General features: G+C 38.0%; 1 protein-coding gene across 5 annotated transcripts in view; it reads left to right on the plus strand.

Moving 5' to 3' along the window:
- LOC117288167 (thrombospondin type-1 domain-containing protein 7A-like) overlaps nucleotides 1-25,884 on the plus strand; it is a 116,788-nt gene that overhangs the window by 64,586 nt on the left and 26,318 nt on the right. For 3 of the 5 annotated variants that reach the window (XM_033768892.1, XM_033768893.1, XM_033768891.1), the window contains 4 exons: nucleotides 13,915-14,063; nucleotides 16,116-16,280; nucleotides 16,434-16,502; nucleotides 19,893-20,101. In XM_033768892.1, coding sequence (XP_033624783.1) covers nucleotides 13,915-14,063; nucleotides 16,116-16,280; nucleotides 16,434-16,502; nucleotides 19,893-20,101 — 592 coding nt within the window. The remainder of the gene's footprint in view (nucleotides 1-13,914; nucleotides 14,064-16,115; nucleotides 16,281-16,433; nucleotides 16,503-19,892; nucleotides 20,102-25,884) is intronic. The other 2 variants (XM_033768894.1, XM_033768895.1) reach the window with 2 other exon arrangements.

Genomic DNA, 25,884 nt, shown 5'->3' on the forward strand with positions numbered 1-25,884 from the left:
TTACCCATATCCATAGCTCTAAGTTAACTCTTAAGAATACCATAAGTTGGTGCGTACATGGTCTAAGATAGTGTTGGTTTACAATGCCTGAAAGTCTACCATGCTATTTCAAGTTGGTCTCTGACTGACTGATTCTAAAAGTGGATTACAAAAAAAGTACTTTGTTATTATCACCGTGTTCCCAGAAGAAGGACGTACGGTTCTGTGCCCTTTCTTTCAAGCACACAGAGTGCTTTTATCTAGTAACAATTGACTGAAGCAATAAAATGGCTCCTGACCAAACAGTATGGTATTGGTTTAACGTGTATTTTTACTGGAATAACCCCCAGAGATGTTTTCCTCTTCCCATACAGAATTCAACCTTTCTATAATGAGTTAAAAATGGCAGAAACCCAATCAAACTTTCAAACTCAATTTTGTTGAAACACAATTTGGCTTATTAATTGCTTACGTAACTTTTTGTTGTGTCCTTCCTACTCACAACAAAACATCTTTCCGGTCTGTACTAAGAATCCCAATAAGTTTGTTGAACTGTAGCAAGTAAATGTACGTAATGAGAAAACATATCAGTTGTTTTTTCTATGTAACAAAAAAATATTGACCCTTTTTTCAAAATGTTTTTATGATGGAATGTTGGCAAAGAAGTTTCTGGTTGCTGTACCATCCTGTGTGCGTTGCACATTAATGTATCTACCAAATGACTAAAAGCACAATCAAAATTCTCCAGAAGGTTTTAGTTTGCTTTGATGGTCTCAGTAATTCGTTGTTAAGTGAAAGATGTCTTGCATTAGGCAAGGTTTAACATACAAATACCATCCAAAGAAACTATAAATCAATAGTAAACTTGCGGGTACAACCATGTGTAAATCTCTTTTGTGTGAGTGTTGGCTCTCTGAGAAGTGTCTTTGGTAGGCCTTGTTCAGTTATTATCCATTAAATGCTCATAAATTGCCACTCATCAGAGGTTCACTAAAGCTTTGCTTGCCCTTATGTTATTGCCTTACACTCTTCATATCTTGTACCTTTCACTAAGTCTGACAATCCCCAAGAATAATAGTGAACATTCCATTGTGAAAGGATTCTCTTCTTGTCTGGAACTGGTTTTCATGTAAATTGTCTCGTGTGACATGACCCTTAGAACGCAAGTACCTATCCAATAAGAGACACATAAACAAAGATATTTATTTTTAAGATAGGTGTTTGAAATTTGTGATTTTGTGAATTATGAGAACGATTTATGTATCACCGTATAAATAAGGCTTTGTAAGGTGCTGCGGCGCATAAAGCAGCTACTAATAATAATAATAATACAAATTTATACCGCACTTGATACTACGTTTCTAAGCGCATGGTGCTGGTGTCCTGGTGAAGACTATAGTAAACCAGGGCAACATCACCAAAATAAAGAACTATTTACTAGTAAACCAGGGCAACATCACCAAAATAAAGAACTATTTACTAGTATAAACAAAATAAGCATAATAAAAGCAGAAATAAACATGAGAAATAAACACATTTAACAGAAAAAACAAGCTGCAGAATGGGGTAACTACAAAGATTTGAACAAGTGAGTTTTCAACATACCGGTAGTTTTACTACGAGAGTCCATTTACCAGAGTCTTGTACAGCTCAGACCATAAAGACATGAATTAAAACTTGTTTTTATCGATTGAAACAAAATTTACCAGGGGTTGATAACCTATTTTTAAATCTTTACCTTTTCTTATGAAACGAAAAACGTGCCAGCCAGACCAACCTTTAGGGATGCCGAGGTGTCATAATTATATATCACTAAAGGAGGCTTTCAGGCGACAGCTCTCAAACAAACAGGTTTGGATAAAAACACCTGGCTCAGACCTTATTCAATCACGGGTATGGAAGACACTAAAATCCCTTATCAGTATCATTCGACTATCAGTTTAGTCAATGACTGCTATCAATGACTGCTTAAACTTATGAGAGGCCAGTGATTTTATCATAGGGCCAGTAAACTCACGAACAGGCAAGTCTTGCAGTCTTTTTCAATTGAGTAATATTTTTTAAAGAAGAATTGTGTTCAAATGTTGACCTTAAGCCTGAAAAATATCTTTAAATTATGTTGAGAAAATTATTACTAGGAGTGAGATAAAACTTCTCTTATGCTTAGTTCATATAAAAAACATAAAGTTAAACCAGCAAAAGCATTCTTTAGCTCTTTCTCTGGTCTTGCTGGTCCAGTAAAAATGTTGACCTACAACCTTTGCTGTGCTCTGTATTCTTATCTTAGTCATCCTTGAGGCGTACAAGTTTTCTAGACTGACTAACAGTAACATCAATGTTTGATTGGGCTTCGGTCATTTACATAGTGCATGCATAGAGCGTGCCCTCGTTAACATTTAACACTGAATAATCTGCCAGTAAGTCAATCGTAAATTACCCCCAACAGTCTGAGCAGTTCCCCGGATATGTCGTACCATTTACCTTTCTCAAAGACATTATTGGATTCGGTGAACATCCTTGTGGAGAGGACTATTCCCAACGAGTCGTAGGAAGAACTTGCAAATTTCATGAGGGCGTCCATGGTCTACTTAACAGAGATTGACTTTTAAATTGAAACAGATTCTGCGAGATTCCCCCAGCGTGACTGGCATTGCTTCCAGTTGACAACTTCTAATATTAACTGCCTCGAGAAAATTCCATTTGCTCCTGGGGCTCTAAGGAAAACACAATTTGAGGAAGTACCGGGATTGCCCTTTCTTTTTTCTAATTTTCTAGGGTTGTGAAAGTTTTACAACGGGGGAATATCGACTGCTGTTGGATTTGAACCAATGACCTCGCGATTGTAGCTTCTGGCTGAGCGACAGCATTAAAGTATAGCAGTATTCAGAAAGAACAAAACTGTAGCTTTTAAAATGTATATGACCATGATACAGTCATTGCATTTCCTTCTTGAAGGGGCACAGCAATTTCCCTTTGGTAAGGGGAACCTTATGAGGAAAATATGAAAGACCTAACAAGACCTAACCCATGTAGTACGTTTCTCAAAGGCTAAAGGGAAAAAATAAAATTACTAGTTTAGAAACTGACATGGTATATCGTTGATAACCGTTGACAGTTATTAAAAAAGTTGAATACCATAAAAACTTACTTGGTAGAGGTCACCAGAGAGATGTTTATCTTATCAAACATTTTTAGAAATAAATTTTGTGAAATAATCTTATGTCACTCCCTTGAACAATTTTTCCATTAAGACTTTTGAGAGTACCACTCAAAAAGTTCTCTTAAATTAGGATTTTCTTTTTCAAGAATAACATTTTTAGCAGTATATACATTTCACACTTCTTGAGGTTACAAATTGCTTTCCTATTTTTAACCAGCTTAATTGCTACAGACACTTGGAAGTGTCCAGAAGCTTGACTCAACTCTAAAAAATAAGATTACATGACAATAATTTCATGGAAACAAATGCTTTGGGGCATTTAAATCATTACTGACAAGACATGACAGGATGCTTGTTCACTCATACACGGCATCTATATCAAATCCAATTAAAGTCCTAATCTGTGAAAATATAAGAGAAGTTTTGTTTTCCCCTGTTGCTCTTCTAGACAATTAGTTTTTTAGTATTTTGTTGTTTTCTACAGAAGCTCATTTTTCAGTTTCGATGGCAGTAGTTCTATTCACCCCCACGGCTAAAAAACATTACGAGTTTGACACGCACACAAATCATGCTATTTTCAAAGTGCGAAGAATTCAGCAAGCAATGATTGCAATTTGTGTTTTTCATCTTCTCCCTTTTCTCATTTTGCGAAGTAAGACTTTGGAATCCTGCAATGTGGAGGTTGTCATGTGACCATGCCTTCTAGACTGTAACTGCCTCAAGATTTACGACACCTCAATATATCCATTTCATACCCCTGCTACCTCCCCCCCCCCCTTTTCGCATTAATAAAGAATCATCAAAACAACATAAAGATCACACTATGGAAAGAGAAAATAGTTGGTAGTTATTTTTCGCTGTGACCTCGGGCCGCATCCATCAAACTAAAACACCGCAGGGCAGCGTGGATCTGTTTTACTTCACTGATGGTGTTGGGTTCACTCCTTGAAATTAAAAAAATGGATGAAGGGATGTGAAAGAATGGAAGGTATTGATGGAACTAAGTATCCACAAACATTGTTTCTGGGCTGGCATGGCTTTTTTCTATTCCCCTTCCGGACTTAATTACCCCCCTTTCCTAATGTCACTGTCTCACTGCTGAGATTTGACATCATGCAAATAAACATAGTGCATTTTGTTGAAAGATTGTTTTATTTTATTTCATGATCCATTACATGTTTTAGTGCACACTTTGTGCTGCTTTAATTTACGCACAATCCTCAGTAGATTACCTTCCTGAAAAATTGTGGCAAAAAACATTTTCACTGAATCCTGTGTTTACTTCTTTCTCAACCGTTGTAACCAACATTATATGTTGATTGATGTTGGTTGATTATCAGTCAGTATTTGGCCCATTTGACCAGTAACCAAAAACAGTTTCAAAATGAGAAGCACATATATACATTTCTGCTAATCAGATTCCTGTTTCTGCTTGAGCAACTATAAGGATGAAAATAACCACCCTATTAATCAATATTATGTTGGTTGATTATCAGTCAGTATTTGTCCCATTGGATAAAGTTTGGTCAGTAACCCAAAACAAACTCAAAATGAGAAGCTGCAATACTTCTTTCTCAACCGTTGTAACCAACATTATATGTTGATTGATGTTGGTTGATTATCAGTCAGTATTTGGCCCATTTGATAAAGTTTGGTCAGTAACCCAAAACAAACTCAAAATGAGAAGCTGCAATACATTTCCGCTTAGCAGATTCATGTTTCTGCTTGAGCAACTTCAGGATGAAATTAACCACCCCATTAATCAATATTATTTTGGTTAACCAGCAGTCAGTATTTGTCCCATTGAATAAGGTTTGGCCACTAACTAAAAACAAGGTATGAGAAGCACATACATTTCCGCTAAGCAGATTCCTGTGTCTGCTCCAGCAACTTCAGGATGAAATTTACCGCAAGATTTTATCTATTCCCCTTGAGGGAGAGGATTCAGAGTTTCTCTCTGACCTTGGCCTGATGTTATAGATCTGTCCAATTCTAGACCAGGGTGTCAAGTATGTGTCTTATCTACTTATCATACTCACCCTGTGTTTTAATCAGATTCACTTTCTGAAACGAAGAAGTGGCAGTGAAGGGGGGTTTGTGAAAACAAACTCGCAAAAGGTTTCTCCCACTCTTCTGTCTGATTGGAAACTGTAAAAGTCATATCCTGAAGATTGTTATGCAGCCATTTCTATTTGATAATTTTTTCCCCTGTACATCCTACATGTAGGTGGAGGTTTTTTTTTTTTGGTTTTTTTTTTTTTTTTTTGGGGGGGAGGGGGAGGGGGGGTGTTGAAAGTGTTGAATTCATGTCCTAACTAGGTTCTTGCTCTAGAAGGATTATGAAAATACACTGAGGTTGTCAGAACTTTCGGAACATAGGGGTTTAACCACTGAACATTGAATAATGTATGTTTTATTTCGTTATTATCCACCTTCATCAATGGAAAGAGAGAGAGAGGTCTGTTTGAAGTTCTGTCTTGATCTCTGCCTCACACTTTTTTTCACCATTATGCAGACCCCGTTGTTATAAGAAGTGTGCAGGACCTGCCCCATGGCCAAACTGACTTCTCAAGGCTTTCCCCCACCATTTTCAGATAAATTATACAGAAAATATCTTGTCGGGTTAACTAAACATTTACGAACCCAGAGGTGGGAGACAAGTGTTTCTTTATCTCTCGCTGCCAGTTAAAATAACATCGAGTTAAACCCCCATTGAAAAGTTATATAAAGGACAGGAATCCCAGGTATTGAAGAAATAAACACAGGAAAGTGCAAACAACTATATTGGCCATATCATTATCACGAATCAATAAAACATGATACTGGATTTGGCAGAATCGGTGTTGACCAAACGCAGAACACCAGCGTAGTTTCAGTATGGTCTATTGCACAGCCAGGGGCCATTGTAGCTGGTAACAGTCAACAAGCTGTAATGGAGAACTCACTGGAGAATTACAAGTGATTGGCAGGGGACCAGCTAGCCCCCGGGGCTGATTGACGGGTCTATGGTTAGGTTTTTTTCTCTTCTTTTGGATTGTGCGAAAAAATTGTTGTAAATAGTTGCTATTGTTTTGGTTTGACATTGATATAGTTTGAGGCAATCTACTCAAGTGGTATTGTGTTGCAGGAAGCTTTCCAGTGGTGAAATGTTTGCACTTGTATTGAGCTTGAAATAAATTTAAATATTTGGGGTTGTTTTGTTATAATTGTACTGGGTGTTGATGTTTTCGGACAAAGGGCTTCTGGTGCACCAACCCTCACCCTAAGAACCAATAAATTCACTTAGTAGTTGAGTTGTAATAAGGCAATCTGGGTGGTCTAGTTGGTGAGACATCTACTCTAGAATGGCAAGGGGTGTGGGTTCGAATCCCACTCCGAGTAATATGCCTAGATGAATCTTTTTCACAGAACAAAAGTAGTGTACTGAGAATACATTGCTTACAGACATTGGTTGTAAGGAAAACCAAATAATATTCTTTACCCCCAGCCAGTTGCAAATTGAACATCTATAAATGGATAATTGTTCGTATTGATCAACTATTCAAGCCCTAAACCTCAAGTAAAATGTCCAAATGTTTTACATGTACGATCGAAGAAGAACCTTATTAGAGTAACGATTTTTCAATGACTGATCCTGGACTTGATATTTCTCATTGGAGTGTGCGGAGTAAAAAGAAATTCATTGAACCTGGCTCTACTCAAGTCACGCTCCTCCTAGGAAAGTGACTTGTTCAAGATCCAGATGTTGTCTGTTAAGATGCAGGTGCAACCCAGCTGCAGGGCAGGAATGCCGCTAGGTCAAAAAGTGCTGATTCAATTTCTCCCCAACGCCAAACCGAAGACAGTGAGAGGGAAGAGAGAGAGAGAAAGGAGAAGCAGAACAAGGGATAATTAAATCGGTCTTTGGCACCTTGAGGAAGATTTCTCACACCTTCCTTCCTCCTCGGCCTGGGTTTTACTATTAAGAAACACGCAAGGTTTCTTAATTGGCACGCCTACCTTCGTCTATTAAAAGTCCATGCCAATCATCTCGGTCAGATTCGTGTCATGATTTTTTTTTGAGTAAGTGAAGGATTTTTCCCCACAGCGACCGCTCAGTGTTTGGTATTTTTGGAATGACAATTTTGTTTGAGTCTGTGTGTGGAACTATGTGAGTCTTGTTTTCATCTTGGTGTAGTATTAAACGCTTGGAGGGAACCGGCGGGTGATATTGGGGTGTGAGATGGTGTACCAGCAGAGTTCAGAATGGCTGGCCATGTGCAGTTTAAAATGTTCTAGTACTTTATTTATTTGGTTTGCGGTAACACCATGTGTGTATCTACTTGCCAGGTAGAGTTTGTTCTTACCTCTCATCATTATGTGATGCTCCATGCCAAAGCCAGGCACTTCTTGACAAAGTTAAAAACTTGAGTTTATTGCCTCATCAAATAAAAGTGTGAGAATAAGAACTTGCACACAATACTTGGTAAGGGTCAGAAACTTCCTGGTCTTCTCTCCATGGGGATACTTGGCTAATAAAGTGATTAAGTTCACATTCAAGGCACTACATGGTTCAGCTCCACTCTACAGACACAATCTCTTGACACCCCGTACAACTAGACCAGGCCTAAGATCTATCAGCAATACGCTCCATGTTCCTCGAACTCGCCTGTACAGTTACGGGGACAAGGCTTAGTCCAACATCCCAGACTCTGTAACTCACTTCCGGAATACCCCAGACAAATACACCACATCACTCTCTTCCAGCAGAAACTTAAAACTCACTTGTTCTTGCTTGCTTTCCAACATCTTAACAAAACTTGACCGGCGCCTTTGAATGTTTTTCAATTTCAGTAAAGTGCGCCTTATTAATGCTGTAGTTTATTATTATTATCATTATTAAGTTGGCTTTTCTGAGAATCATTGCCTTCACAACCAGAACAAAGTAAACTAAATTAAAAAAAATAAGTAAAATAATACCAAAAAAACTGATCCTACTTCTATTTTTGGATTGTCTTTTTTTTTTTAATTCAAATATTGTCACAAGAATTTCCAACATCACAAATTCATTCATCAGTGCATTTGCATCTAAGACTGAACATTTACCCAAGGCTATTTATGTTAGTACATTCACTGTTTGGTCATGCAGTTGCCCAAATAACTCATTCAACCCTCTGGCCCCCCAAAGCCCAACCAAAAAAATATCAGAAAAGATAACTACCTTTGCAGTTCACTTCCTTGTCTGAGGCTGTAAATATCAAAACAACGCATATAAGATAACGCACTGTTTACCTATGGTTAGAGGGAAAGTTTGCTGACAGCGTATTCTATGTCAGCCGAACGTTCATGTAGGTCTCCATTAAAGGAAAGGTAAACGTTTTGTGATCGCTCTTCTTGGCAATAACAACTTTACTTGGTTAGATGTTTAGCACCTTTGATGGTATAAAGCATTTTAAAGTCATTTCATTTTGAAGTATTGTGGTAATAGTAATAGAAGTAATTAGTGAGAATGACATTATATTTGATACGCTTTCAGGGTGACATTTGAAACATGACATCATCAGACAACAACAACAAATAGGTCTGTACATTCCAAAGAGGAATGTCTGTGCAAGTTAGAAGGTCAAATTCAATGCTGTTGAGATTGAATATCAAAATTCAAGACTGAAATAAAAATTCTCTGTAACATTCAGTACAGTACAGATCTTATATCTGAAATCATTAACTTTTTTGGATTTTGGCAAAAAGAAATCAATTGAAGGGTATTAAACACAGTGGTGTTTAACACAATTTAACTTGAAGTTAGAGTATTGTAACTTTCCCCCATTTTCATGAGGACTCTATTTGAAAATGAGTGGATCACAAAACTGAATTCCAGCACCCCTAGTAACAGGTGTTTCTCTTTACATACCACAGCTTACAGGTCCCATTCATTGTGTGGAGGTCGATGCTCCCAATGGTATCAAATATTGTGTGTGTAGATACCAACCCTATGGTATTGCTTTGTGTTTGTTTAGTATTAGTAGAATTTAAAACTTTGCATGGTGGAAGTAAAAGTAGGTGGGATTCGCGGTAGCCCAATGTGTACATCTAAAAAGAACCAGTGGTTGATGTTTTTAGCTTTCTCCAGAAGACGATCAGAGCATACTGATCGAAACGTCGAGTAACCCTACATTTAAAAAAAAAGCAAGGCACCCATCATAAGTGGGTTAAAACGTTGTAATATCCCCATTCTCTTGTTCAAGTTTCTATTTTACCATTTCCAGTCTTCTTAAAAAGTTTTAAGGTTCCAAACACTCTTTACAAAATCGTCTTTTTTTTAGTGATGTTTTATTCTACAATCCTCTCGGTCACGTACCCGGAGTGCCATCACTGAGTGTGAATGAGGATGCTCACAGACTCAGAGAGCACCAGATTATTTTACCTTCTACGCTTGGTTCAGTTTACAAAAATGCCAATCGAAGAAAAGACAGCTGCATGCTCCTGACAGTCTTTGTACACCGAAGAATAGTTGAAAATCCCTGTTTGTGACAGTCATAATAGAGGGGAAGGAAGGGCATTACTAGGTTATTGCCCGATGTTTCCTTGAGAATTCAAAAAAATAAAGCGATATTGATGTGTTGTTGTCGGCTGTCGGATATCATAACTGCAGTGTAATAAAAAGAACATCAAAAGTCACTCGTTTTTTGTATTTTTTCCCCGGTAATCTGACCAGATAACCCGATTGAATAACTGTTCAAGATGAATGGATTATTGTTGACTTGTTAATGGAGCAGTAGTACACTGCGGAAAGTAGGTATAGTTGTCAGAGGTCTTTCGGATTGTATATCTATATAGACAATAGTTTTGTGTGACAAGATGGCTCTTTGATAAAAGTGCAAACATTGTTTAGTTTTCCTTCTCATCACGGATGGCCTGCTGTACCATTGTGACACTTTTTGAATAAGATTCTTGACCTATAAAATTACAACATTTTGTTATAAAAATTATGGCAGTTACAGATTGAATGGCTTTTGACTGGCACGCTGAAAAAAAGATATTGACAAAGTAGGGAGGACCGCTAATAAAGGGCTATAGAGCTTTATCATGCTGTCAATATCTTGGTGTTGTTTCCTGTTTCCAATAACAGTAATGAATGCTAACATTCATTGCGCAAACATGGCACCAGACTATTATTTTGTCCAGCCTCAGTTTGGTTACAATGAGTTGGAATGGAGTAAAATCAAGATGGCCACACCGTGATAAAGGTCTATAGATAGCTCAATTGAGAGAGCACCAGCATGGTAGTCCAAAGGTCTCGGGTTCAAATCCTGCTATAATCAATTTCTCTTTGTTCAGCCCTAATTTCTTTTTTCTCAACTGCATGTCAAGTTTGACTTAACTTGAGATAGGTTGTAGCAAAAAAACTGTAAAACTTAGTCACTTTTTTCTTTTTCCCACAACAAAAGTTCCCCTTCCTCTGTCATGCCGCCGAGTTTGTTCTTGATGCAAGACAATCTCCCCCATCTATGGACTGCTCCGCCGTCTCCCAGTGTGAATGACCACCTCTTCAGTGTAAAGACAAATATCCATAATCTCCAATTTCTACCGGAGTTGACAGATGTGATAGAAAGTAGTATGACTCAGGTCTTTCCATTCTTACCGCAGCGCCCAGACCTCTGATTACCTCGCTGATCCCCGGTACCCTTAATTACCCTTCTTATGGCTTCAGCTCATATCCACAGGATCAGACCACAATATTCACCAAACCCCAAAGATATACTTCAGGAGATGAGACAGCGAACGAAAAGACAAGAAGATGGCTTCTCCCTCAGTGATGAATAACAGTTAGTGAGAGACAGTGGTAGCTTTTTTGCGGGAGGTGACGCGTTGTGATGATAGATTCCTCCACGAGATGGCTCCATTTTAATTTAGCCTTTGTTTGAACAACTTCACTTTATTTGATTGCTCCGCAGTGGGTGGGTTAGCGGGTAGACCCCTGTTTCTTCTTGCAGGGGGGGAGGTAATCTTCGGGCAGCGGCAGCTGTCTTGCGAAAAGCCAGTGATGCATCGCGTTGACGGATTTACTCTAATGGTTATGTACATTGTCGTGGAATCTCAGACGGACAGTTATCATCACATTAATGACTGTTGTAGTTAAAAGGGATCCTGATTCGTAAGGGGACGGCTAGATTTCGGGAGCTCCATCGCCAGCTTTAGAAAGTCTACGGGCTTGTTTGTCTCAATCTCTGTTCTAGATCGTGTGATTATAGTCACTGATACTCTGCTTCAGTCCCCCCCCCCCAATCGTCCAGTCATTCTGGAGGTTCAAATGAGTACACACATGCATACCTTTACATGATTTGGTTCTGACTGCGGAAATACTTTCAGATGTGTCACTATTTCTTCTCTCATGAAAAAAAAAAACTGAAACTGCTTACTGTTTGCATACCATTCAAATGATTCTCCTGTGGTCTAAGTGCCTTTTGTCACAAACGTTGCTTGTACAGGCAACTTTCAGGCAACCAACTGCAGTACATGGGACCACATGAATATTGTCTTTGGAACACAGAAAGAGGAAGAACAAAATTACAAAGGAAGCAAAAAATTATATACTGGTATTAGAAATTGGTACTTGTGTCTGTACCAGAATGTAACATTCCTTTCATTTCAGGCAATTCAGTCCTTCTACCAAAGAGTCCCCCATTTGGTCATTTGTTTCCATTTCACACTATTACAGAAAGCACCATGTTTAAATGACGAATCCTGAATTTTAATCAGCTTTTGATTGTGTTTTTAGGAAAAGTTTTAAATGCCATTCAACTGAAATCATCCACTGGTATCTTGTGCTGTTTCCACTGGTAACCTTGACTTTAGTCTAAGGACACTGACCTTACACATGAGGATACCATGATCATTGAAGTCCCTTTGTGATCATTCAAAAGACTAAATGTCAAAAAAGTTACAGTTTCCCCACAAAAAAAAAGTTTGATGAGTCTCAAACGAGTATTAGAGGTACTGGCACGTGCAAGAGAAGTTACGATTGATAGAGTGGGATGTTTCCATAGCCTGGGGTAACTTCCGCATTCTATTTGAAATGCGGGTTCCCATTTCCAATTACAGTTTAACTGCAGTGATGTGTTCTTCATTCAACCCGGTTGTAATTACTCCAATATTATTGGCCATTGGGAGTCATTACATCCACGGAGGAAGGGGTCGTTGAATCCCGGAGCCTCACGTTGCCAAGTGAATTAAAGGCAGTGGACAGGTTCGGTTGATGTCAAAGACCAGGATTCTCACTTGGTGTACCAACATATAAGCATAAAATAATAAACCTGTGAACATTTGGGCTCAATTGGTCATCGAGTTAGCAAGAGAATATTGAAAGAAAAAACACCCTTGTTGCATTACTTTGTGTGCTTTCAGATGTATAATAAAAGGTTTCAGCTGAAGTCTTTTATTATTTGAGTGAGAAATCACCCCTTTCTCGAAAACTATGTTCCTTCAGAGGGAGTTGTTTCTCACAATGTTTTATACTATCAACAGTTCTCTGTTGCTTGTTACCAAGTAAGTTTTTATGCTAATAATTAATTTGAGTAATTACTAAAAGTGTCTAGTGCCTTTAAGGCTTTGAATGTGTTGCCTTCTTTATTTCATGATACCAAGAGCATCTGATGTGAATCAGGCGACCTCACCATCAATGTGTTTCTCTCATCAGATGAAAAAAAGCGTTTCTCTATGGTGGAATATGACTATGATTTCTAGGTTTTAATACATCACAAGAGACAGCAGGTGATAATGATGATGGGTAAAACCCCCTGGGGGTACAGCCTGTCTTCAGCTACAATACACCCTTCAACTTTTGGTGTCTTGACTGCCGAAGAGTTCCCCCTTCCCTCTTCCCCTTATGCAATGACATAAATATGCTTTCATGTGTCAAATTCCATTACGGCTCTGATATTTCTCCGCTACCCTAGGGTTTTTCCAATGTGATGGGGGCTTTGACAGTTGCTGAAAATTAAGACCGTTTTTTTTTTTTTTTTTTTTTTTTTTTTTTTTGAAGGATTAATGATCATTGCTTGGATGTCGGATGTTTTAGGATGGTGTGTCAATCATTCAGGTTCAGCTGGTGTAACCCTGTAAATTAGCCAGCCTTTGGGCTCCTCAGTAGGGACTCCAGACTATAAAGCAAGGGTACATGCCATTGGTAATTAGCTGGAAAGTGAAATGAGGGCGATGGTACCTTTTAGGGCTTAATGGAGAGGTGATGATGAGAAAGTAATATGTATTGAAAATTCATCTGTCAAAAGCGTGTCCTTTTTATTGAGAAAGAGGAGGACAAAATTATGGAAGTCTGAAAGGATTTAGTTTTGTCTCTTTCTCTCTCTTGGAAAGGGGGGCTGTCTGAGGGTTTTGTAATTTCTTCAAAAGAATGCCGAGAAAGCATTAAAATAAGTTTAATATGGTCAGGTTGGTTAACGAAGAGAGTTACGTGTGGTACTGCTTATGCCCGTTGGATCTCCAGAAAGCAGTGCAAATCTTGCACAGATTCAATCATTTTTTGGGGACCGCTTTGGTCTCAGTACATTGCTTTAAAGCATGAAGGAAACAAACTTATGCACTTTAATGTGTTCTAATGTTTGAATTGAAGATTGGCCCAGTCTCTATGTCCACCATGTCTCAGAAGGCTGATGAAGATTTATTCATTGCTGAAGTATTGTAAGTTTTCTCGCAGCTTTTTTTTCTTTGTATATCATGATATTTTGAGGCTTAGTCTTTAAATCAGCCTCTTTGTGGTTTCATTTTCTCTCTAATAGGTATGTGTGGCAGTCTACAGAATGGGGCAGTTGCAGCGTGGACGCCATGTTGACGCCATACGAGAGACTACAATTCGGCAACGATCAGAAACTCTGCGGCGGGGGCGTGCACCAACGAGACGTCTTCTGCACTATGTTCAACGATACGGGTAAGACCGACGTATCTATATACAATACAAATCAACATAGTACTACATACACGACTCAAATGGATAATTTTGTTAATGCGACATCGGTTCTAATGTTCTGATTTCACTGGCTAGGCTGGCTGGCTACCCTCGGAAATTGAATACGCAGTAATTTGACCTTTTAGTGAGAGTATCATTGGCGACTGAGGCTAGTCAGTCACAGAAATCTTAAAGCGTTGTACTTTTCTCTTCAGAGTATCTCTTGGAGAGTCTTAACCCTCCTTACCATAGGCGACTTAAGCCACTTACCATTGGCAACTTAGTTGACTGCACTCATATCCCCTCTTCTGAACCATTGACAACTTTAGTTGACAAAGCTCAGGCCTATATGCTTCGTTTTTGAAAGGGTAAGGGTACAAGACATTTTCTCCTGATGAGGACACCCTATAAGGAAATTTTTAATTTCCTCTGGACCATTTCAAGAGCACTAAGGCAATGGCCAGGGGGCATGGAGGCATTGCCTCCGTGAAGTATCAGGCCTGCAAGCTTACAAATAAATAAAACGCCCAAGCTAAGCACTGCCCATTTGTTATAAAGCTGTAGTTCTGTCCACGTTTACACTCCATATCCATGCTTGAAATGAGGAAGATTTATCCGATTTATCCAATGATGGTAAAAGAAACCAGGTTGCTATTATGCAATCTCTTCAAATTGGAAGGCAATGCTTGGAAAAGCTTAACAGTTTTCGGAGCGCCATATAGTTGACATAAGTACAAATTTCAATTGAAAACATTTGCAACTGAGGGCATGACCTCCTTCCGAAAGATTTTCAGCTAAAAAGAGATCAAGTCACTATACCATTAATGGATTGGCAAAATGGAAGTTTGCTTGTTGCCACTAAGGTATGTAAGAAAGGCTCATACAGATTTAGTTCCTAAAATAGTTTCCACTTCCTTTAACAGTTCTTCATAGTCTAGTAACACTTTCCCAAAGCTATACACTTGCCTCAAAGTAACCTTAGACATCACCATTGCAATAAAAACACCAAGAAATTAAAAAGGTTTCTTCGTGAAAAAGAAACAGCGCTGCGGTTATATGGAAAAAAAGACGTAAAGAAACAGGAGAATTCAGCCCGATCGATTATATTTAAGGTTATGTGTACACTGAGAATAATCTACTAGCTTTGAAAATGATGTTAAGGAAATACTAGCTTGAGAGAGCTCTTGCCAGCAAGGTGGGCGTAATCTAAGACATCCGATATGATAATTCTTTTTTATAAGGAGTTCTTGTGTCGAGAATAGAAGATCTTTACTCCGAAGAATCCTTCCTGTAATTTTGGCCAAGGTGTGATTGAAAATTGTAATGTTAGTCCGCTAAAAGCTGTTGAACTTTTCATTAGCGCTCCTAAAGATGTTTTTTATATTTTGTTTATTATCTCATTTTGTTAACTCGGAAGTCCAGTGACCTATCGGGATAAAGCCTGCAAGGTGTTGTCTCATGGTTTTATTTATTTTTAGAGGGTATACTGAGGGCGTCATTTGAACTCCCAGGTTGTTTTTATATATATTGCGTTATTTGATGGCATAGTTCCTTAGAGTGCTACCAAAGTTCAGATTAAATAAATTCTTTTGGTGTATTTACGCACTGCTCATTTTGGAACCTTGATTGGTTTCAATACTGTTGAATCAGTCATCTTATTAAAATCATAGTATGATAACATCGTGCACCAAAGTAGTTTTGTGAAAAGATTTTCGGGTGAAGGAGGTCTTGTCTTTTTAAAAAAAAAATGGTACTGCTATAAAACTTAACTAATCTGGAAATATACATAAATTTTCAAGTGTAATAAAATCTGAAATGGTCCAGGTAAATTATATTGATTACCTGACTGACTAAATCAATATTAATGTAGCATTAACTACTGTTCTTTCACACAGGTACATTTTTCTAAAATTTTATAACCTTGCCAGGGACCCTTGCTAAATTGCTCTTGTGTGAAGGGTGCTTGTCACATGCAATTTCACAGACATTTCACAAGGAGTGCAATAATTTATCTTCTAACTTTCCACACTCTAGATCTAGCACCAGTCGCTTCCTCCCTGTGTAATCCCAACGCTAAGCCAGAGCCGGTTGGTCAGTGTGGTGTACCATGCCCAGCTCCCTGCCAGGTCACTCCATGGAGCCAGTGGAGCGAGTGTGTCTCAGACCAATGCAGTCCGCAAAGCTCTAAGAAACTCAAAGGTAAGAGGATAATGAAACACTGGCTGCAAAACAAAAATGGCTCTTCTCTCTTTCTCTTCCTTAACCAGCTATGATTACTTTTTTTCTAGAACATTATCAACCATCTTTCTGCCATTTTTTCTTTTCACCGATTTCTCTTTCCCACCTTCGAAGCAGAGTCTGAAAACCCTAATCCACTTTCCACCCCGGTTTGGGATCGAACCCTGGACGACGTCATCGAAGGCAAGTGACTTCAAGTACCCTCTTCTTTCCTCTTTTTATTCCCCCTCTTTGAGCAAACTCACCGAAGCATATTACCTCCCACCACTAGTGATGCCAGTCACTTGTAACTCTGCACCCGTGCACTTCGCTCTGTGTGTAATGTGCCGTTGTCGTGACGTTCTATTCCGTAGCTTTTCTTGAGCAAGGTTTGACTTCGACAAGTACGAGAGATTGGAATGTTTACTTGTTTGCTTCTATAAAACTAACCATGACTAAAGCTTCTTTATCAACCGCTTGCTGTTAGTGATCGTTCAAATTTGACGACGCCTTTCCAGTGGTTTGTTTGTTTTCAGTGGAATTGCGAGATCAATAGTTGCATATTTTCTCGGGAAAGAAAGACCACTGTGTTGCATTTTACAGTCAATATTTGGAGTGTTTTACAAATACAATAATTTTGTTTTGTTGTTTCTTAAGAAAACGAGCAAAACAAAATTATCTCTGCATGCCTTTCTGTATTGGCCGTGGCCCCTTACCCCTTGTGCCCCTCTAATTTCAAAACAGTCTTTACTGTCACCATTTGTGATTGTCTGATCAGGTATTTCTCTAGTGTCTTGCAGAGGAGAGTGGTCCACCACTGGCCCACTAGCCAGAGTCCAGTGACCTTATATTGGGCCAGAAACCCAACAACCAAACAAGTTCATGCAGACAAGCCTACTTTGGATGTGTTAACAAATTTCACATAAGTCTGGAAAATCATGTCATCTGACGTGAATTGGTTAAATCAGGGAAGAATGAAATATTTCAGAATGTGTAAAGATAATTCCTGGTCCAGTGAAAGTCTTACAAACCCCCTGTTCTAGTGGACTCAAGTTAGCATCTTTAGAGATTGTATTTGCATGTTATTAAATCTTGAAGGTAACTGATATATGATTGGTTACTGTAACTAATCTGCATTTTAATTGTCTCAAAAATAGAGTGTGAAATATTGGAGTGGGCAAGAAAACTGTCCCTCGGGCACTCAGCTCCTTGAAAAAAAAAAAACCAAAAAACAACGAGAAACATACACATGTGCACATGTGTACAAATTTGTATAGTAGATGTTTTTAGTGCAATTTGATATTTCCATAAACTATTATACCCTCAGTTTTGGGTTTTCTTGTTTGTTTTTAATTCAAGGATTAAAATGAATGCATACTAAAAACCAATGATGTATCAAACCCTTTAATGTTATTTCTAGTGACTTTGAATGTATTTCCAGGGCTCCTTAACATGGCCCAGTAAAACCACGAACGGACACGCCTGGTGGTCTTGTGTTTTTCAATTGACTAATAACAGTAATACCTTTTTGTGTTGTATCTTTATGGAAAAAGTTCAAAATGAATCGGATATATCTTTCAATTCTGCTGAGTATCGAAGTAGCAAATAGGTAGAATTACTTTTGGTGCTTGTTCAACTCATTTTGAATCTGGGCCCAATTTCATGGATCTGCTTACCGTAAGCACAGAATCGGCGCTTACGGAAGCAGGGAATTCTGTGCTTACGGCAAGCCTATTTCACAGGTTAGCGGCGAACTTTGGCTTCTGCACATGTGTACTCCACGTTACTAGGCATTCTACAATTACAAGGCTAGCGCAGTAATTCGGCGCTTGCACGTAAGCGGGGAATCGTGTTCGTAAGCGCAGAATTCGGCGGTAAGCAGAGCCATGAAGTTGGGCCCTGGTCTTGTGAACAACAAATTTGCCCCGTTACAAATGTTGAGCTGCAACCCCTGCAGTAGTTTGGATTTTCCCTCCAAATTCAAGCCCTGAATTTGACATGAACTTGATCTTTCTGATGAGTCAAGGTGAGCTCATGACTGAATCTGCATCTGATTGGTTAAGACTTATTGAATGACACTTGATAGATACACCTGATTGGTCAGAAGTTAGTTTGGAATGATACAATGTGTCTCATTGGTCAATCTGCAACGCCAAAATCACAGCAGTGTCGTAAAGTTGGTATCAGCGTTGAATCCTACCCATGAATGAAGCTTGCTTTTTAACCTATTGCCCATGGAAGAAGAAAATAAACAGTGATAGACCGGGTACCACCACTTGTGTCATTTTTTTTATAAACGTTCCTCTTACAAGTTTATGTCATACTCTTCACAAGTTTATGTCATACTCTTCACATGTTTACATGTTTATTTTAATCTTGAAGTATAAAGAATATCAGGTAATAAACCACAAGGTAAACTTTTTGGGTAAAAAAAAAGTTAAACAAAGAAATTGACTAAAACGAGACTTGAACCTGTGTCCGGATTAACGTGCCATCGCTCTACCGACTTAGATATCTAGCTCTCATGTTGGTGGTCTCCCTATTTTGTCAATATCTTTGTTCAGGGGTATCCTCTTGCTGTGCTTTCTGGTTCATGTTGTGTATTTTTATATGAAAAATATAACTTAACATAAATTCATTTTCCAAGTGTGTATTTTGCTGTCTATTAAAATCATTTTCCTTTTTCACTTTGTATTTTTTATCAACTGAAGTCACATTTTGTTCTCTCTATTTTGGACAGTTCGGTGTGATGTTGATTTGCCATGATTTCAATTCTTTGATTTGATTGATTGATTTATTTTTCATTCGAACAGTTTTTTTCTGAAGAATAGTTTCAAACCATTGTACTATTGGTTTTTAATATCTCCATTCTGTGTTTTTTCAATTACTCAGGACGTGTTGATCAATTACCTCAGCTACACAATTTTGGACGAAATTTGTGCAAATGTTTTTTGGAAGTATCTGTGCAAGTGTTTGTACACACTGTCTGTATGTGTCCAATGTTTGGTGAAAATTCTGTTCCAGTAGATGTACAGGCGTATCCCTGTGTCACTTTGTTTTTTTTGTGCTATGGATTCTCGGGCTATAGCACTTAATATGTCTTTCTACATGTGGATTTGTCATTTGTTGAGCCAAGCGTGAAAACTCTGTACAATGGCTTTGGCATCCAGTTTGTTCAGTCTTCTTGAATGTTGCTTGCTGCAAACGAGTTTATGTTTGCCATGAAGTTGATGAGCAGACATGTTTGACAAGGCATGTGTGAGTGAATTTTGATGAGAAAAAAAATGTATTTATACAGATGGGATTCATCACTGATGCTTTTCCTACTGGCAGTGTGGTTTAATTACTGTGACTTTTTGTGCGTACATATCACTTATTCCAAGTGACGTAGAAGAAATTTGTATTAAATGCATGGTGTTTGACGCTCTGCGATTAAAACTTTACAAAGCATTCTAACGCATGGAGGTTACTTAAATACTCAATTTGAGTAAGTGCTATACAGATCCCGAAGCTAACACAGAGAGATTGTTTTTTCCAGGAAAGCTTGAAATCCTGTTTTCTGACCGGCCTAATGCCTGTTTATATCTCTTCCAGGTCACAAAATCAGAGAACGAGAAGTTGCCACCGAAGCGGAGCACGGGGGAGTAGACTGTCCTCACTTGACCGAGTATGCGCCGTGCGACATCGCATTCTGCTTCAAATGGCACGCAGACGATCTGGGCGCCTGCGTCCCGGTCGACAGCACGGCGAGATGCGGGGAAGGCACCCAAGACCTGAATATCACCTGCTTGGACGTTAATCAAGTAAGATAAATTCCTCCACTAAAATTTGAAATTCTTTTTCAGTTCAGTAATGTATCAATCAAATGTCCTTGTTTCTTTTTAATGGTTTTATTTGAAACATTTGCGTTGGGGATTAGTTACGTGGCTGTGAAGTTTGTCACCGCAGCTGCGAAGTGCTGACTGTAATGAATCAACCCAAGGAGAAAAAAAATCTACAGGCCTCGATAAGTTTGATTCTCGTCCTTGCGAATTCCGATTCCCTTTTTTTTTTCTTGGTAAAGTTCAGAACTGAGAAGTCTCCCGAACCTCTGATTATCTACTCCACGGCAGTAGAATAAAGCAAGACAGTTCCCTAAGAACAACTCTACCTGACAAGTAGATACACACATGGTGTTACCGCAAACCAAATATACATTGATACCTCACCATGCAATGCCTCAAATCCTATATAAAGTTAATTATACAGCCAAAAATTTCCAGGGTCTTTAAATGTCCTTTAAGAAAGTGAGGCTTTGATTGAAGGTCTTATGATTGAAGTGTGAAAGGTTGTTTGTCAAAGAATAAAAGAAAGCAATCACTAGATTGAGGTTTAAGTAGGGGGTTATTGAATAAGGCCCCAGTACCGGTAAAGTGCTTTTTGTCCGAATTGAGAGAAATTTACCCATCTCCATCATCAGGCATGCGTGTTTTCAGGTGATCAGCTGATTTTTCTCTCTCTCTGCCTTTTTGTTAATGTTTATGAGAACTGAAAAAGACTGTTCACAGTTTTGTATGCTAGGCAGTTTCCTGTTTGAATCAGGTATTGCTGTTAATGCGTAGATCACTAATTATCAAGATTAAATTTGAAAATTTAATGTTTTCATTTTAGCCTTTGAGAAAGACTCCGCTAGGGTCAAAATGTCAGGCCATTAAATTTGTTTGCAAAATTTTATTCAATTATGTTAAAAACCTGGATGATTTTCAAAGTGAATTTTAAAGAAGCATTGAAAAATAATTAGACAAGATTTCTAATAAAACATTTTAAAAAAACACGAAGAAAGTACAAGTCACTTAAAATACTCTATATATGGAAATGTATAATAATACAAACCACTGCAATGAGGGAAATTCAACAGTTGAAAATGTGCTACAAATGAAACTGAAAATGTGCTACACTAACCATCAAAGCTATAAAACCCTACTGTTAATTGAAGACCTACTTAATAATAGGCCTTACCCAACCACGCTTTAGCGAAATACATCAATCGGGGGGGGGGGGGGGGTGGAGATGGACAGCGAATTTTACCAGGAATTGTAGAAAGTGATTGAACAGTCACTGAGTTATTTGAATCCATTAAATATGAAGTGATTTGACCTTAATACCATTGAGAGAATAAATTGAAAGCTTAAAACCGGACAGTTGTTGAGCGGGAAACTCGTCTATTGACAACATGATTAATTTCCTGTTCAGCGACCGTTTAAAACCAATCAACACCTGTCGTGTCAATAATTCATATTATAAAATAACACAGAAATGGGATGTAAATCATGCAAAGAAATTGTTTTACCCCAAAATTTGGGAGGTTGTTTTAAAATGATGAAATGTGAGGTTGGTGTCAGTTGAATTATATCATGTCTATTCAGCTGTTGGATTGTAAATTAACACTGCCACTGTCACACAGGCGATACTTTTCCCCAGCCAGTATATACAAACAACAAAATAAAAAACATGATTTGTCTTGTTTTAAAAATAATGTTGGGAGGATGTTTTCAAATGATGAAATGTGAAGCTGGTGTTATTTTAGTTATATCATGTCTATTCAGCTGCTGTTGGATTGTAAATTATCAAGGGCACTGTCACACTGGTGATACTCTTCCCCGGCTGGTATATACAAATAGCAAAATAAAAAACATGATTTGTGAGGTTTTATATGAGTTGAATTGGAAGAGAAATCAATGTGACATTTTGAGTTTGATAACGTTGCTGCAGTGGCTTGGGAGGTGAGGAGTGATTTAGGGATGTGGGGATGATTCTATTATGGGAGAATTGAGATAAATTCTGACATGGGCTGTTATTATTATTTTTATTTATTTATTCGGCACTAAAATCAAGCATACAGAGTAAAGGAAAAAGCTGAAAACCGCTTATTTCCATTGGGGTCCTTAAAAGGAAGACAAACAACTAAATACAAACCTAAAAGATTACACACAAAAAAGTGAACAATGAAAATATGAGAATTACAGAACTTTTAAAAATTAATACCCAAAATGTTCCCATGCCGTGTAGTAGGCACACTCTTTATACTTGTGTACAGAAATCCCCCCTCCTCCAAAAACATTTTCATTTTTGTTATAGAGATAGTAATGTAATAATGTGCTGCACCAAACACCATTAATGAACCATCCCCTACCTTATATCAAATTCATTGAAACATAGAAAATGTGTTGAGCCTAAGCACGTAAAGTGCACTTTCCTAACCCCCGTCCCACCCTTGGGGAGTCATTATTTCAGTATAATCAGCCAAAACAGATTGTCAAAATCTTGTTTTATTCATACTCGAGCTCGTTAAGAAGACACGCTGGCAGAAGATTACCCCCAAAAGACATTAATTTATCCCCCCCTTCTACCCCATCAAGATAAATAAATAAACAATGCGGATGAAATGTAGCCCGGTGTATAGGACAGGGCATAGAAACATGATCAGAACCATCGATAATACTGGTGACATCAAGTCGAAGGAAACACGAGTTTGCCGTCCGCAGTTGGTCATTACCATTGCAAATACACGTGTAGCCTGGTAGGGATTAAAGCAAGAAGTGCAACATTGGTAAGGTGGAGATTTTCTAGTCGGCTGCAATGGCTTAAAGAAGTTCTTTCAACAACACTTTTAAATATCATTGTTTTTCTAATTATTTACTTGGGAGGTGTCTTTATCTTTATCAACTGTATTAGAATTATTAAATATTCATAAATACCTCAGACAGTTTCGCTATTCCTATTGGTGGAGAGCGCGTCACGTGGGTGTGTATAAACCGTTGTTTATGACCAGTAAAAAGTGTTGAAACATGGGCGTGACACGCGAGCCATTGCACCTGTTCTTATAAGATAGTTTCTTCATATCTATTGGTCGAGAGCATTGGCAGGGACAGTTGCGTACATCACGCGATACACAGAGGCCTGGTTCTTGATAATTTACCTCGACTTCGTCTCGGTAAAATTATCAAGAACCAGGCCTCGTTGGGATTAAACCACTAGTTGAAAACCTTTTAACCACACATTGATTCCCTTAATAATCCACAAGGGAATCTGATCTGATTGGGTAATTGCTTTTTAATTGATTTAGGGTCAAACAAAGAATAATTGACGAAGTAGAGCGGGATTTGAACCAATGACTTCAAGGCGCTCCAACTGAGCTATCTTGTCCTAAGTTGGCGGTCTCCCTATGTTATCAATATCTTTGTTTGGGGTGCCAGTCAGAAGCCATGCAACTGTTAACTGCTGTATAGCCAGGGATCACACCAAAGTTTATGATACAAACGTTTTTGTGATGTACTGGTGACTTTATATCACTGTTTGTTTAACTGGTGTTTGGTCCTTTAGTTTTTTGTGGGTGGTTTTCTTCTTTTTTTTGGGGGGGGGGGGGTAAATTTTATACCCGCAATCAGAAATTATAAGTCTGAAATTGATTGTATTTTAAATCCTACTGAATGAATTTTTTGTTTTCATAAAAAAATCCAACAGACATATACAAAGTTTGCGAGCATAATGTCGGTTCCCTGACCTAAAATCATTGAATCCAGCATTGAATAATGTCAGTTTAATTAGACTCTAAAGTAAACGAGGAGCCACCCAAGGATTGTCCATGAGGAAGTTGTCTAAAACAAACAAACAATAAAATCTATTAAAACAATTATGTATAATTCTCATCCTCCTTGTCTCCGAAAGAGAGAGAGAGAGAGAGAGAGAGAGAGGGGGGGGGGGGGGGGGTTGTTGAACCAGCTTGAAAAGCATACACAACCTGCCACTTCTCCTTAGAGACGAAGCCAGCCTAATCCATGCATTGGCTCCCTGTTGTCTATGTCTGTCTCATTCTTCTTTCTAAGGTTCTTCATTTCTTGAGACAGAAGGCGGAGAAGAAGAAGAAAGAAAATCAACATCGCTGTTCTCCTTGCGCTACAACCAAGGTTGACATTGTTTTGTTGGTGCGCAAGGCAGAACCTTAAATCAAATCTAGCAGCCCCGCCACACACTCTCTCTCTCTGTGTCTCTACTTTTAATGAAAAAATAAACGCCTCCGGCTTCGGGGAAGTTCATTATGCTCGTCTTGTACTTGTGAAATGGGGAGGTTTTTTGACTACCTTCATTTTTCTTATCTATGGTGGAGCACAAGTAAAACAGTCGGACTGTTACGTGAACAGTCCTTGGGTTATAGCCGTGGCTATGATAAGGATTTATAAGCTTGATCGTGACAAAACAACATTCTTAAATGTCATGTATACACTGATTTTAATTTTCGTCTTGATTATCTTATATATATATCTGTATTTATTTTTTATATCAATGTGGTCTTTGAGTCGCCAGGCACCCCTTTGAACTTCTTTATAGCGGAAAAAAAAAAAAAATCAATATCTATGTCTACTTGATTCGTTTGGCATGCATGATAGCGATGCGTTTCACCCGTTTCTCCGAGCCATTGCCTTGGGATGTTTTATACATAATACTATGCTCATGATAAAAGGAAGAAGGAAAAAAACACCTTTCTAGATAAAATGTTGAAATGAACTAGCAGGTATAGAATATTACATTCATAAAAAGCCGTAGGGAGACCTCAGAGGTTCAGTTTGCAAAAACACGTTTGCGCAACTGCTGACATTGTGCCATCTTTAAATATAACTTCTTTTTTTTCAAAAACACCTTTTCATGGTGACTTTGTACGATAATGAACACAAATTGAAATGAGTGTTTTTATAGTTGTATTTCAGTTCAGACTTAAAGTTGTATTGGCAGTTAGTTTTTTACAGAGGCATGGAAATCGTTAATGGATTTTGACACACGCTGTATCAAAACCAAAAACAATAAAATACTTTTGTGTATGCTACATACAATATGCCAAATACTTCACTTCAAGTATCTTTTATTGATATTTATTTTTTGTTTCAGGATCTATTTAAAGTAAAAAATGTATTGGAAAATAGCCCTCCTTTGTACTGTCTGATGTTTCAGAGCCACAAGCATTGTTATTATTATTATTATTGTTATTGTTATTGTTATTATTATTATTATTATTATTATTATTATTATTATTATTATTATTATTATTATTATTATTATTATTATTATTATTATTATTATTATTATTATTATTATTATTATTATTATTATTATTATTATTATTATTATTATTATTGTTTATTTGGCCAGTGTCAAAAACAAATACATACAAGTAAAACAGAGGATAATAAGACTTCAAAAAAGGTAACTTAAACACAGGGTAACTAGAGGAGCGGGATTAGACAAAAGGGTACAGGACAGGTACGTGATGTGGAGGAAGGATGAGGAAGGGACAACAATCCATTCTAAGACGGCCAGGATAAACAAAAGCGTACTACTAAACTATGACTCAAAAGCCTGATAACCCAAAGAACCACATCTGGAGGCAATGTGTCCCTTTAAGCTAGTTGCTATAGCAATGCAAGCATCTGCCAATAAGATAATACTATGAAAAATATGTTATTCTCACTTTGATTTCTTAAATACTAAATTTGGCAACATTGTGCATTTTAAGTTGTGTGTTCATTACCTTCAGGTGCAGCTCAAGGCAATA

This window comes from Asterias rubens, chromosome 3 (assembly GCF_902459465.1).
Source record: "Asterias rubens chromosome 3, eAstRub1.3, whole genome shotgun sequence".
Lineage (NCBI taxonomy): Eukaryota > Metazoa > Echinodermata > Asteroidea > Forcipulatida > Asteriidae > Asterias > Asterias rubens.